The sequence below is a fragment of the Eriocheir sinensis genome, unplaced genomic scaffold (genome assembly GCF_024679095.1).
Source record: "Eriocheir sinensis breed Jianghai 21 unplaced genomic scaffold, ASM2467909v1 Scaffold215, whole genome shotgun sequence".
Lineage (NCBI taxonomy): Eukaryota > Metazoa > Arthropoda > Malacostraca > Decapoda > Varunidae > Eriocheir > Eriocheir sinensis.
The window spans coordinates 369701-385719 of NW_026111516.1; the positions used below are offsets into that span (position 1 = coordinate 369701).

Below are 16019 nucleotides of genomic sequence, written 5' to 3' on the forward strand. Positions count from 1 at the left end.
GGAGAAATCAGCCGCCAGTTCTTGTTTACGTGATGGCGGCGTAATCAAATCCATCTCAGGCTCGGTACGATTCTCAATGTTTATATTCCAGTATCCACTAATATATATGTGTGTGTGTGTGTGTGTGTGTGTGTTTACCTAGTTGTATTTACCTAGATGTAATTTTACAGGGCCTGGGCTACGCTCGTGTGGTCCTGTCTCCATATCTGTACTTGTCCAGTTTTTCCTTAACATGTACTACAGTACCAGCCGATTTATATATTTTTGGCTCCTCCAGTACTGGCCTTTTTTTTTTTTTTTTTTTTTTTTTTGCCTTAAAAATGTTCCATGTGATGGTAAAAGTGGAGAATAAGAAAAAAACACATGTCATGGACCTATTTTTTGCAGAACTCCATGCAGTGTTACCATGGTGTGGCTGGAAATGGCCCCTGTGATGGTTTATGGAGGATTTGAGAAGTGATAGAGGCCAGGTAGCCCATTTTTGTTGCACACAGGTGTAGATTACTCCAGAGAGCACCATTTCATGGGGTATAAGTGTGGGATTTTCAGAAATTTAGCCCACTCGTACACATATAATACCTTACACATATGGCATTTTCTACAATCAAAAACTTCCAGAGTCTGAGAGTGCTCCCACATCTTCTTCAGATGAGGAAACCTCAAACTCACTGTCTATCACCATAGCCGTGGCTGTGGCTAGGAATGGGCCGCCGTGACATTGTTTACACTTGGTCTTGATCTTGATCTTGATGTCACAGGTGGCTTGGGATTCCTCCCCAGCTTGGGTAGTGGTGCCCACAAACGCACTCCTGCAGTGTTGCCATTGTCTGCACCATTAAATAATTACTGCCTCGGGAGTGTACTAAACGCTAACAATATTATCATGTTTACGTATAAATGCTTATAAATTGCATTTTTCAACTTGAAATATAACTTTGCGAGTAGAGGAAGCCCATTTCTTTATAAAATGATGAGATGTACACCCTGTGAGAGGTATATGATAAGTGTGGGCGGTATGGCAACACCGACGCCCGGCCAGGGGATTGCCAGACCTCCCTCCTCCTTCATCTTCCTACCTCCTCATCCATTCATCCATCCATCTCTGGATTTGTTCCTCTGTGGAGGGACCATGGACCTTTGTCGGGTGACAGCTACCCCATGAGTTGGGCTGCAGATATGGCAAGACAGTCTTAATTTTCCCTATTCCTTCCTTCCGTCCTTCGTTCCTGTCTGCCTCGATATCTGTCCCATATTTCTCTTTGCTTTCTTCCTGCCTCAATCTCCTCCGTATCTTCTTTTTCTTCTTCTTAAGTATGTTCGTAGGTAACAAGACATCGAACGGCAAAGTTACCTTGATGTAAATGTGCAGCAAACAACAAAATAATTGAATACGTAGATTACGATTTAGTACAATTTGCCTTAAAAGGAAAAAAAATGGGAAAAGAGAATGGGTTTGTTGAACCAACAGCTGGAGGGGGCTCCCTAGGATTGGCTGACGGTTCTGTAAACGTGCTTGCGATTCGCTGCAAGGCCAATGACGTCATCAGCCAATCAGCGGCCTCATTGACTTAGCGCACCTCTAACTACCATCTAAGGTTTGCTTTGTGAATCTGACACTAACGTCGGTCACTAAATCAATAGTGCGTAGTTATGTTAGTTCGTAGTTAGTATGTTTGTGAATTCCAGCCCTGGTCATCTTACTCTCCTCCATTCTTTCCATGTGGCCAAACTACTTTAAAATCTGTCACTTCACTTCTTCCACCACTCCATACTTCTTCCCTTCACCCATGTGACACATTCCAAAACGCTCATCATCCATTTTACTCACACCACATGCACTCCTCAAATAACTCATTTCCACTGCCTGCACTCTAGACCTCTGACTTTCATTCAAGGCCCATGTTTTGCTTGCATATGAGAGGGTTGGTACTATTACTGTATTTCTCAAATCCCTCTTTACCTCCATGCTCACACTTCTGCCATTCATGATATGTCTCAAAGACCCTACCACCTTTCTTCCTTGTAATGCCCTTTCTCTTGTCATAACTGATCCAAGGTACTTAAACTCAATAGCCTCCTCCATTTCTTCACCATTCAAAATTGTTTTGCATTCTTTTTCACATTCAATTCCCATTCTATATGGGCATAGAAACTCCACAACCTAACTTCTACTCCGCTCACAAACCATCATTTTACTTTTATTGACTTTCAGCTTTCTCCTTTTACATACACTATCAAAAACACTGCCATTCTATACGTGTCTCCAAATATCCAATTTACATGACTCTCTGACTCTTCATTATCTTGCATTATCACTCCCAGATCTCTCTCTTCCTGAACTTTTAGCCCTCTCACGCACCATAAGTTTCAATAAGTATTCTTTTCTGCACTCATTTCAAACATTGGATCTCTCGCCGGTTGAGGCATTTTTTAGCGGCATAAAAATTTTTGTTTCTCAGCTACTTTCTTCCCCCAAACCTGCATTTATCATTATACATAATACAGGTAACTCTCAATTTATGCGAGTATTGTGTCCTTGAAGAGGTCACGTAAATCAAAAACAATGTAAATCAGACAAGAGGTAGGTTTCTCTTGAAAAATAAATATTCACTTCATTTAGTGGAGAGAGAGAGAGAGAGAGAGAGAGAGAGAGAGAGAGAGAGAGAGAGAGAGAGAGAGAGAGAGAGAGAGAGAGAGAGAGAGAGAGAATATCCATATCACTGAGATATCCACTCAGTCACTCAGTCTCAGCCTCACTCGTGTGAGGATGAAATGAGGGACACCATGAGCGACTGGCTAGTATTGGTACCGGTACCGAGCAGTCTGGTACCGGTACCATACCGTATAGCTGGTACCGTTACTGGTGCCGGTACCTGCCCACCCCTATTGTTGAGTAGCACGGCAGCCTGGGTACTGTATTGTTGTTCAAGTGGCGTGCGGGAAGAACTGAGCTCAGCAGTGTGGCCGCGGCGCCGTGTGAGTCCAGTTGTGTGAGACATCTGGTGGCCACTCCATAACATATCGCGTATAAGTGGAAAAAATGTGTAAATTAAACATTTATTTGGATTTTGGACCCCGTTATTTTAAAAAGCAGATACCAAACTCGCGTAAATCGAGAGTTACCTGTATATCAATGGCTTCCTTATTTGTTGTATTTTTTCATGAGTCAATAAAGAAATAATAATAGTAATTCATAGGACCGTTTATGGACGTGGAATAAAGTGGGCATAAACAATTTTCCTACTTAGGTCATGTTCCCACCTCCATAACTAAAAACTTTGTGGGTCAACTTTTCAAGGTACAGTACCCTCTCAAGTTTCGCGCTTGCTTCATTCCGAAAGTATAGTGTTAAACTCAAGGATCGCGAAACTCGAGATATTGAAAGCTATGAAAAAGCACTTATTGGTTCTGACACGTGGAAAAAAATTACTTTTTTTCGACTCTACTCCCTTGTTATCACAATTTTTTCGACTTTCCTCCCTTGTTATCTCAAAATACATACCTTGTTAATAGGCAGCAAATGGGAAGTGAGAACAGGTCGTTTTGAAGTTGCAGTTGAAGGCGGCTGCCTTATAATTGGCTGGCAGTTCTGAAAACACATTTGTGATCCACGTGGTATCGTCTGCTAAAGTAAGGGCGGTCACTCGCGGTCACCCGTGGTACAGTTGGACAAACCTATAGCTTCTGGTAGTTTTCTGTGTGTTATGATATTATCTGCTAACTTTTTCAGTTATAAATCATTAAATCACTAATATCATGATTGACTTTTCAATGCCTATTGAACGTAAACTGCCGCCGCAGCCACAAAATAGCTCACAGAGAGGTTCAACTCGCTTACTGTTTCCATATTTCCCTCAACGCTCACAAAGATCACAAGTGGACAAACTAGAACAAAACCAGGCAAATTAGTACTTTTAACCCCTTCGTGCCGGATGTTCAAAAAGCCCGCCTGGCTGATATACGGCGTGCTCTCGCGCGGGAAACCTGAGCCGGCATGTATCTGCTTGTCGCCTCCGTATATTATGCTGCCAATTTTCAGTCACCATGTCACGGTCATGTCGAAAGGCAAGGAGTGGTGGTGTTGGTACCTTGGTGTCTGGGAGAGAGAGAGAGAGAGAGAGAGAGAGAGAGAGAGAGAGAGAGAGAGAGAGAGAGAGAGAGAGAGAGAGAGAGAGAGAGAGAGAGAGAGAGAGAGAGAGAGAGAGGGAGAGAGTGAGAGAGAGAGAGAGAGAGAGAGAGAGAGAGAGAGAGAGAGAGAGAGAGAGAGAGAGAGAGAGAGAGAGAGAGAGAGAGAGAGAGAGAGAGAGAGAGAGAGAGAGAGAGAGAGAGAGAGAGAGAGAGAGAGAGAGAGAGAGAGAGAGAGAGAGAGAGAGAGAGAGAGAGAGAGAGAGAGAGAGAGAGAGAGAGAGAGAGAGAGAGAGAGAGAGAGAGAGAGAGAGAGAGAGAGAGAGAGAGAGAGAGAGAGAGAGAGAGAGAGAGAGAGAGAGAGAGAGAGAGAGAGAGAGAGAGAGAGAGAGAGAGAGAGAGAGAGAGAGAGAGAGAGAGAGAGAGAGAGAGCGAGAGAGAGAGAGAGAGAGAGAGAGAGAGGTGGGTGAGACGTGATGGTGTCGGCGCCTCGGTGTCTGAGAGGGAGAGAGAGAGAGAGAGGTGGGTGAGACGTGATGGTGTCGGCGCCTCGGTGTCTGAGAGAGAGAGAGAGAGAGAGAGAGAGAGAGAGAGAGAGAGAGAGAGAGAGAGAGAGAGAGAGAGAGAGAGAGAGAGAGAGCCAATGAGACTTCCTAATTTTAGACACAAGGCGGGAAGAAGGCGGTGCATACTGTAGCTCATTTTTTGTGATTGGTGGGAACAAGGATGGTGGGAGGAGCAGTAGGATTTCAAGGACAGCATACGGCGTCTTTACTTAGTAACCAACACAAAGTACGGGACAACTCAATAGAAGAAGAAACAGAATAGAAATATGACGCCTACGTAGGCGTCATCTTATATGCTACTGGGGCTTCATGACGCCTACGTAGGCATCATCGTATATGCTACTGGGGCTTCATGACGCCTACGTAGGCGTCATCGTATTGAAGGGGTTAATGCTGTGTATTCCCACAGCGCGCATGTGTGGTGGACAGCAGAATGACTAATTTCAGCAGGGAAATATTTCTCGCAACACCGGCCAGTGTAGTGGACCCGACCGTCGCTGCCATGTGATGTGATGGTGTCAGAGGTATTGCCTTTACAACGGCACCAGTGTAGTGGACCTTATTCTTCTTTTGACCTGTAACGCTTTGTATCGCTTCTTAGGTCCTCTTTCTCCACACTTTTATACTTCACAACATGCACTTAGTTACTTAACAGTGCACACTTAAACACTTCACCCTGAACTTAGGTGTTTTTCTGTCCTTTTCTTTTCCTGATTTTGCTTTTCTATGCCCTTTTGCCATTTTCCACTATTACATTTCACTGTCGCTGCCATGCATTACAGGTCAAAAGAAGAAGAAAAAGAAGAAGAGGAAAACAACACCGAGAGTTCTACAATTTTCATAGACTGGAGAAAAACTTTTTTGGACTGTGGTTCCACAGCACGGGGTGTTCTCTTATCTCGTTAATCAAGTAGTAAGCAAACCAGCTCTGCCAGTCCATTTTACAAGTCTATTGGTGGGCCATCTTCCACTGCTCCTCACTCCTCAGCCACTGCCGACATCTGGTTGTTTACATACAGCTGTGAGTTACCCACTTACCCACACTCGTCCCCACAACCGTTTTCCATTCATACAGACACCCAACAATTAACTCGCTCTCGGCTGGGCATACGGACAACCGTGGTTGCCCATAGCCCCAATGGTTGGACACCGTCTTTTAACCCTTTCGTTGCTAAACGCTCGCAGTGAGCATTAGCGTAACTTGCAGGTGGTGCTAAACGCTCGCTGCGAGCTCCAGTCACACTCAAATTTGCCGCATATGAGTGTTCCAACACTATTTCTCACCCCACAGCATTGCCAATTCAGTGGGTTTTTCAGTAAATTTGGTGGAAAATCACATCAGCCTAGCGCGGAAAATCTACGGACGAGCAACTAGTGGATGTTCTTGTCCAATATAGCGGCATTTTTGCATAGCTTCACCTATCGCATGACTGATATTTTGACCAAATAGTTGTAAATTTTGCAGTTGGCAACGCTGCCCTGCCAACACCCAATCATCAAGAGATCTACTCAGTAGTTGCCTTACAGCTGACCGTCGGGCACGTATAAATGTATGCCTTCACAGGCAACACCCCTTGAATGTGCCTGTACATTTGCAGGAGAGGCTTACATTACCAAATCTTATAGATCTTGGCCTCCTCTTTTCAATGGTGTTTTTGTTTGTTTTTAGCTGTGATGAATAGTTTTTGAGATAGAGAGGTTAAAAGAGCGAGCACTAGTGTCACTTGCTGGTGGTGCTAAAAGCTCACTGTGAGCGCCAGTCGCACTCACAGCAAAAAACACCCCCTGAACATGCCTGTACATTCGAAGTAGAGGCTTACATAACTGAATCTTATAGATCTTGGCTTCCTCTTTCCAATGGTGTTTTTGTTTTGTAGCTGTGATGAATAGTTTTTGAGATACAGCGGTTAAAAGAGATCCCCTTCCCCCGCTGGGGTGCCTGAGCACACCTGGGGGGATAGTCTCGTTGTGAGCGCTTAGCAAGGAAAGGGTTAAGGCAGCAAGTATGACACCGACGGTAGGTAGACGTGACCCGTACATGTCAAAGCACCTCGAAAGTTGGGGCGGTAATGCGCGAAAGTCAGGATGGTAAGAATTTAGGACTAAGCGTTAAACTCGAGGATCGCAAAACTCGAGAGGTTACTGTAGATGTATTTATAATAGCAGAATTTTATCAGGATTTTTATGGTTCCTTCAAATCTCCAATCGGACAATTAGCACCATGAATAATTTGCGGAGAAGTAAAAGTATTGAGTAGGGGAGGAGGGAGCGGGTCCAGTGGGGACGGAAGTACGACTCCTGTCCTGTCCTCCACGCTGTCCCATTCCACAAGGATTATATACTATAAGGATAGCTCACTAAGTTTTTGTTTTACCCACAATACACCGCGAATGACGTCACACATGTAAACAAATGGTGCTTGGCGGCAAACTGGTTCACTTCACTACGTTCTCACCATAGTGTGCTCAGTGAAAATGGTATTTGTGGTGTATATGGGTGTTACAGTGGCTCAATTGCGGAAAGTCGTCAAGGTGTTAAGTTCATTAGGTTTCCTAGAGACAAACACACCTTGAAGAAGTGGATTTTGGCCTGCAAACGAAAAGATAGCGTGAAGGTGAAGTCTGTGCGGGTGAGGTCCAAACATTTTTCAAAAAAGTGAAAACATTAAAGAAAAGCCAATAAAGCTCTATAGTGAAAGTTTGGTAAAAGTAAATTCATTTAGTTAAAAACTTGCGTAAATATTATACAATATATATGTATGTATAAGAAAAAAATACTTTCATTATATATGACAGGATTAGTTATCCCTGCAAATGAAGTTGTAGAAAACTAATGTTAATAAAAGTTAAGAAAATGTAAGCATTGATGGTAAACAGAGCAATATTTCTGCAGCTTGTTTACCATGTTTCTCACATTATTTATATTATTGTATACTATTAGCCAGCACAACAGCTGCCTAATTAATTACATATCCTTAGCAATCAAAAAAGTGCAAAATCTGACCATAAATAAGAATAAATAAGGGTTTTCAAGTACATTTTATACCATGAGAGTAGAGTGAGAGTGAACCAGATGATATACTGCAGTCATGACGTCATTGATGACGTTTCAGTGAGCTATCCTTATAGTATATAATCCTTGCCATTCTGTGCCTTCATTTCCTTCTGAATCTAAGTCTTTTTCGCTCTCATCACTTTCTCTCGCAAAGTGGGGAATGCTTTCTGTTCCACTCTCACCACTACTTTCACTGTCCGAGTACAAGAGTGGGTAATATCCCTCAGGTTTCAGGGGCCTCCATGCCATTACGTACTGATGTCCTTATGTAATTCACAAAATATAATACGCTACTGCCTGTAAAGAGAATAGAATACAAATTACACCCAATCAAATCACTGTATTGCACTATAAAACACAATTATCACTGTTATGCTGTGGGCCGCATGGGCGCGTGGAAGCCCACAAAAAGTTGAAGGCCCACAGCAGCGAGACGTGCAGATTGACTGATGAGAGTGACCAGAAACTGTCTTTATTTTCTTAACCGCGCTCAAATCTGTGCACGCAGAGTGTTGCCAGTTAGTTCATTTCGGAGAGGGTGAGGAAACTTACCCTCAAACAAAAAATGACGCGATTGGAGTGAATATAACTATTTAAAAGTAACATTTTTGTTCAAATTGACGCCAATGGCGTCCCGGTGCACTTTGCCCCTAAATTTTTTTACACACCATTGGTGCACGAGAGGGTTAACATTTCTCCATCTCCCATTCCATTTTGGTCTCCCTTCACTTTTTCCCATTTCCAATACATGACATTTCTTCACATAAACTCCATCTCCCATTTCTTACTCCAATCCCAAATCTTATTTAGGTCCTTTTGCAGAATTTCAGTCTTTACTATTTCTTATGTGTCTCAGCAATTTTGCATCGTCTGCAAACAAGCTCATGTAACTATTTACTTTCTCCGGCATATCATTTATATATACTAGGAAAAGTATTGGTGCCAGTACATTTCTCCATTCCGATTTCATGTCCTTTACCACTGTTCTAATTTCTCTTCCCTTTAAGTAACTTTCCATCCAGTTTTTCATTTTCCCTTTCAATCCTCCTCTATTTTCCAGCTTCCATAAGTCTTGTATGTGGAACTTTGTCGAAAGCCTTCTTCAAGTCCAAATACATGCAGTCTACCCATCCATCCCTCTCCTGTGTTATGTTCAAAGTATTCAGCCCAGCCTCCCCATCAAATTTCATTTCAAGACTGGGCTTTGATGGCCTCAAAAGCCGCTGCACTCATATATGAAATTTTATTTCTTGGCAATTATCTTCCCAAAGACTAAGTGGGCAACCATACTTAGCTATTATATTACACTTATTAAAAAGTAAAATAATACCTTGACTAAGCAGGTTCCATCACTGGCATCAGTAAGAGTGAAGTTCAGCTTGTCCACATATGACATAACAGGCGTGGTGTGATTACCTTGAATAGTGTTTCCCTCCACAACGTACTGTAAATAAGAGTATGCTATAGTTGGCTTCCTTGGTCAATCAAAGATTATTCACAGGAAACTTAAAATGGACATTTTCTCAGGACATGCATATTAAGCCACTGAGGTAATATAAGAAAACTTGATACCTTATAATTACAATGCTGCTTTGCAGAACATTGATCACTGCTCCAAAGTTTCATTTGCTGGATAAGACGGTCCTTCACAATGTAGCATTCCTTGCCAAATATCCTAAAAAGGAGAACAAGAAAATAAAGAGTAATACAAGGAAAGTCCACTAAGGGTAGAAAACTGTCTATAATAATGTTTTCAGTGATCTTACTGCAATATTCTGTACTCACTCTAGCAATGGTTATGTAGTCTTCAAATTAACGTCAAAGGACAGTTAAGGGTATGTACTTTACAACGATACTTTATTCAGTCACATGAGGTAAGTAGAAGTGAAGATATAAAAGGTTGAAGTGAGGTATGTTTTTGCCTCAATATGCCCGCATGGGAGGACAGGCACGGCAAAACAAGCCCGCGCTTTAAGGGTTAACCATTCAGACAGGCAAATACGCAACAAATGGCGTTCCATATTTTAAGGAATGGTGGCAAGTTTACAACCCTAAGGCGTCATCTGGCGATGTATGGCCTTCTTGAACGACCCCATTGTGATTGTCTTTCACCTCCCTCCCGTAATCCGCCAGAGTGCTCTATCTTGTCCATATGATTGGATGAACCAACACTATTTTTTTTTTTGTCACTCATTAAGGACAACACGCGTTAATTTAGTCACAGTTACGGGATCTACATTTCATTAGGAGTACTTCAGTAGCTACTTAGCGTCATTGCATGCGACTGAGTTTCTTAAAACGTCCTTTTTCTCTACAAAATATTGACAAATGCCATCATTTCAATTTCTTGTTTCTAACACTGACAATGATGTTTTCATACTGGAAAGTTCTTACTTATCATAGATTGATGCTTTGAAATGGTCTGTGGTGCAACAGTGACACAACAGTAACCTCATGAACTCTATGTCCACCCTCACCTGGCAGGGTTACCCATAGGAAGCTCATGAAATGGTCATCGCCATAAGCCTATGGAGGTGCGCCCAGTAAAACAGTGGCATACCCAGCCCTGCAGCTTGCGGACCCTGCCTCTTGCCAAGAATTTGGGGGAATTCTTTAAAATCTGACACACCAGAACAAGAACTGAAAGAATTTTGCAAGACTTGGGGTTAATTCTTGCTCGGTCTAGGGTAATTCTTGACTGCCAGATGACAGCTCTAGTCTCAGTCCACGTTGTAAACTCATAGAAATAGCATCCGTGCACTTGTGTCATGTTTTCAGCACTACAGTGTGAGTTCTTTGTGCTTTAACAATGTCCCCCAGAAAGATGCTCAAAAGGGATGGTGCTGCAAAGAAGAAAACAGGAACGGTGGATACTATGCTCGCAACAGGAACGGGGGGCGAGCCTCGGCAGCTTGCATGCTCTCCTGGATGTGACTGACTCCTGTTCACCCTCCACTTTTGACGATACGTCGGGTTAGCTTCACGTTGGTGGTCGAATGTAGTTCCGGTGCCTCGAGAATAGGGAAACTGTGGCTGCTAAACCCCAGGGCGAAGCCAGTGAGTACCCGACAGTTGAGGGAAATTTAATGACTCTGTACTTGCAAGAAGTCTACGAAGATTACAGTACAGATTATAGTATGTACAGCTGATGAATACTTACGATATTTTATGCTGCTTTTTGCATGTATACATCATCCTTTCATTAGGAATAGCCAAGTTGTCCGCAGGTAGACTGTGAAAGTTTGGAACGGTGCTACGAAAATTCCTTAGAAGCCACTTTGTGCATTGCAGAGGGAAATCTCTGATTGTTTGAATCCTGGAGTAGTGAACCCCTGAATACAGGGGGACAGGTGCACACTCATCATGTAAAAAATCAACAAAATGCTTCTTTACATTGCCACACATCACTATTCAAAGATAATTAACTTATCCTTTAAATTATCATTAATCATCAGGAAGGAGGGAAACTTACTAATTTAAATGATAATAATCCCTAACAGTAAAGAAATAATAATAATCCCTAACAGTAAAGAAATTTTTTCAAAAGTGACAACATATAAACTATTTTTTTCTATTCAGTGTTTTACTTACTACATTTAAAAAAAAATTACATAACTCCTTGGAAACTGAATTTTAATATAAGAGTTTAGCATGCACATCTTGAATGGACTGGATTGTCCTCAAACTTACCAATCAACATGACAAGAAGCATGACTTGGGTAGGGGAAGAAGGCAGTGAAGAGCCCCATGCTGCCTGCTACAACAAGGAAGGTCACCACCAACAACACACAACACCACTTACAGCAACCTGGAAATTAAAATGATAAACACATTAAATAGATGAAATTAATGCAATATAAACAGATGAGTCCTATTAACACCTGAATTTAAATTTTCTCTTAACCCTTTCACGTTGATTGCTTTGGCCACCATCGGCTTCTGAGGCTTCAACATACCAGTGATGGCTTTGGTTGTCATCAGAAGTACTTAAAAAAATATAAATATATCTTAAGGGTCACCAAGTGTTGGGTGACGGGTGATGGTAGAGAGCGATGATCATGGGGGACACTGCCCTGCTGTGGGTGGAGTTTAGCTGGCCATAGATTAGGTCTATCATTGTCTACCAGGCCGACTAGTGCCAAAAACTAGACAGTTTATGTTCATTTTTCTGCAGTACTATTAGTTTAAATACAATATGTGATACAGCATTAGAAAGGAAATGTAATCAGCAACATTAATAAGTATGATATTTACTTTATCTTGAACTATTTTTTTAATAGGTTTTAAAAATAAAGTGTACAGTACCCTCTCGAGTTTCGCGCTCGCTTCGTTCCGAAGATAAACACTGTACTCGAGGTATTGAAAACACTGAAAAAGCGCTTATTTGTTCCGACCTTTGGTGTTTTTTTTTTTTTTTTTTTTTTTGTACATGGCACCAGTAGACTATCCATCTGGGCCTGATGGTCGGCCCCGAGCCCGTCATGGCGCAGGCAACTGTTTATAGTGGCACCATTATAATTGGCTCATGCTGCTCCCCGGAGCTCACTTTTTTTCCCTCCTTTACTCCCTTGTTATCTCAAAATACGTACCTATGAAAAAAGAAGAAAACAGGAAGAGAGAACGGGTCGCTTTAAAGCCACAGATGAAGCCTTACGATCGGCTGAGCTCTGAAAACATGCTTGTGATTCGTTGAGAGTCTGATGACGTCATCGCCAGCGCTCACCCAATCAGCGGCCTCACTGCCTTAAGGCGGTGTCACACTGGACATTTTTTTCTAACCATTGTGGCTACTGGCAACGCCCGTACCCCCATCTGGGAGCAAGTTGTCAGTTGTCCGTAAGCTGGTGTCACACTGGGCCTTTTTCGTCCCACCGCGTTGGCGGCAGCTTGGGCAACCGGCAACTTTTCCGGGTGTGCGTCACACACATAAGGGGAAATTAGAAGGGTGTGTGTGTGTGTGTGTGTGTGTGTATTTACCCAGCTGTATTTACCCAGCTGTGACATACGGGAAAAAAGCTACGCCCGCGCTGTCCCGTCTCCATATCCGCTCTTATCCAACTTTTCCTTAAAATCATGACTGTTTCTTGCACAAACCACCTCCTCCCCCAGTCCATTTGTGTTGCCTTCAACTCTGTTTTTAATATTTTACTAGAAGTGTGCTTCCTAGTTGTTAGGGTGACGCAACACAAATGTTAAATTATGAGGTTTATTCACATTAGGTTGATATATAATGATAGCGAGCTTATTGAAATTAAGTAACAATATTATTTACAATTCATCACTGTTGGTAATGGTAGCGAGCACACTGATATTAATTAACAATACTATTGACAGCTCATTCTGTTGGTAAAGGTAGCAATCTTTTACCGAGTTACTCTACAATACTGATTTCAACTCACCATTCCAATCACCAGAAGGGCCCACCCAATCACAGTTAATTTCATAAAATATATGAAGATATAGAATCCTGGCCATAGCTAACAAAACTACCCTAGTCAAGTTTCTATGGTGCATAATTATACAATAAAATATATCCCTTCAACCACCGATCGATATGTGTTCACAAAGATAATCATGGGGCAAGGTATTCGTGTGGAGTCAAGATACCAAGTGGGTGATAATAAGCCCACACAAAAGGAAATGTTCACATACTCTATATAATGACACACAACAAGTGAGGTACCAGCTCAGTCAGTATGCTAAGGAACCTGTGGAAGTGAGGTCCAGACGGTGTGTGTGACAATTCACTCTTTAAGTAACATTAACATTGTATCAAGATAACACACTAACAAGCTTGGTCCCTAGGAGCTGGGTTCAACGTACCTGTGGAAGTGAGGTCCAGACGGTGTGTGAGGGAGACAACCTCACACAGTCGGCTTATCACCTCCCCTCCCACTGCCCACGGCTAGCCAGAGGCTTGTGAACGCATTTATCGGTGGTTTAGTTAACATCCAATTGGCCTGTTCCGCCAGTTCAGCAAGAGTTTCGAAGCAACTGGTTCTCTCACTCAATACAGGTGAAAAATTCTGCTCGTCAATACTCCATGAAAAAACTAACTAGTGATCATTCGGCCCTTTGGCCGAGGCGTAGTCACGCCACCAGCTCCACATCTGGTTCGTCTGTCTGTCTTGCGGTTCGTAACCACCTGATTCACAAGCAACACATCAGTTATTACAGGTTACCGATTTCTCAGTTTCTCCCACATTACACATTCCACAGCTTAATGCTTCTGTTTAGGAAGCTAAACTTTTTCACATCTCGCCTACACGTGGTCGCCCTCAACTTCTTTCCATGTCTTCTTGTTTCTCTCTCACTCCACACACACAGGTCCTCTCTGTCCAGATTCTCCACCCCACTCGCCACCCTGTACACCGCTTTCAAGTCTCCTCTCTCTCTTCTTCTCTCCAGGGTTGTGAGCCCCATGCTATTGAGTCTCTCCTCGTAAGTCCGATCCCTAAGTTCCGGTACCATCTTAGTTGCCATGCTCTGTACTCTTTCCAGCTTTCTTATATTCTTCTTCTCGTGAGGAGACCAGACCACTGCTGCATACTCCAACCTTGGCCTTATCATTGTAACTATTATTTTCTTCATCATCTCCTCGTTGATATACACAAATGCCGTCCTTATGTTCCTCAGCAAATTCATAGTTTGTCCTGTTATCCTGTTGATCTGTTTGTCCGGTGACATGTTCTCTGAGATAGTCACTCCCAAATCTTTTTCTTTTATTCCTCTGCATATTATCTCACTTCCCATCTTATAATCAAATTCACATCTTCCACTCCTACCAAACTCTATTTTTTTACATTTCCCAAGGTTGAATTCCATCTGCCATGTACCACTCCATTCCCATATTTTGTCCAGGTCCCTCTGCAATGCCTCACAGTCTTTCACATCATTGACTCGTCTCAATAGCTTTGCATCATCGGCAAACAAACTCACATAGCTGGTCACTCCGTCCACCATATCATTTATATAAACAGCAAACATGTGTGTGTGTGTGTGTGTGTGTGTGTGTAGAAACTGTCTTAACAGAAGTTTTTTGTGTGTGTGTGTACGAGTTGTCTCGATGACAGTGTGTGTGTGTGTGTGTGTGTGTTTGTGTGTGTGTGTGTGTGTATTTACCTAGTTGTGACATACGGGAAAAGAGCTACACTCACGATGTCCCGTATCCATATCCGCTCTTGTCCAACTTTTCCTTAAAATCATGAATGTTTCTTGCACAAACCACCTCCTCCTCCAGCCTATTCCATAGCTCAATGCTTCTGTTTGGGAAGCTAAACTTTTTCACATCTCACCTACACGTGGTCACCCTCAACTTTTTTCCATGTCCTCTCGTTTCTCTCTCGTTCCACACACACAGGTCCTCTCTGTCCAAATGCTCCACTCTGCTCGCCACCCTGTACACCGCTATCAGGTCTCCTCTTTCTCTTCTTCTCTCTAGGGTTGTGAGCCCCATGCTATTGAGTCCCTCCTCGTAAGTCTGATCTCTAAGTTCCGGTACCATCTTAGTTGCCACTCTCTGCACTCTTTCCAGCTTTCTTATTTTCTTCTTTTTGTGAGGAGACCAGACCACTGCTGCATACTCCAACCTTGGCCTTATCATCATAACTATTATTTTCTTCATCATCTCCTCATCCAAATACACAAATGCCGTCCTTATGTTCTTCAGCAAATTCATAGTTTGTCCCGTTATCCCGTTGATGTGTTTGTCCAGTGACATGTTCTCTGAGACAGTCACTCCCAAATCTTTTTCTTCCACTCCACTGCATATTATCTCACTTCCCATCTTATAATCATATTCACATCTTCCACTCCAACCAAACTCCATTTTTTTACATTTCTCAAGGTTGAACTCCATCTGCCATGTACCACTCCACTCCCATATTTTATTCAGGTCCCTCTGCAATGCCTCACAGTCCTTCACATCATTCACTCGTCTCAATAGCTGCGTGTGTATGTGTGTGTGTGTGTGTGTGTGTGTGTGTGTGTGTGTGTTCGGTCTTCTTAGTCTCGACGGCAATGTGTGTGTGTGTGTCATTTTCATCAGCTAACTGCAACAATCATGGAATCTTACCTATGTAAATTAATAAATTAGTGGCAGTCAGTGACGCGGTCTATATCATATGAGCATTTCTTGTCAACAGCTGAGCAGCCTCAATCAGGTTGAGACTTGAGGGTGGAGATGCGTATGAGTGCTACAGGAATCAGACACGTTCAGTACAGGATGTTTCATGTCTCATTGGGTATGTTTTCTCCGACATGGTCTAGTAATTT

At 42.6% G+C, this 16019-nt stretch overlaps 1 protein-coding gene across 1 annotated transcript in view; it reads right to left on the minus strand.

The window, feature by feature from the left end:
- The window catches only part of LOC126990857 (uncharacterized), a 43416-nt gene that overhangs the window by 20960 nt on the left and 6437 nt on the right, over positions 1-16019 (minus strand). Inside the window, exons 2-4 of the mRNA XM_050849510.1 lie at positions 11436-11553; positions 9318-9420; positions 9076-9189 (exon numbers count right to left, since the gene is read on the minus strand). Coding sequence (XP_050705467.1) covers positions 9076-9189; positions 9318-9420; positions 11436-11553 — 335 coding nt within the window. The remainder of the gene's footprint in view (positions 1-9075; positions 9190-9317; positions 9421-11435; positions 11554-16019) is intronic.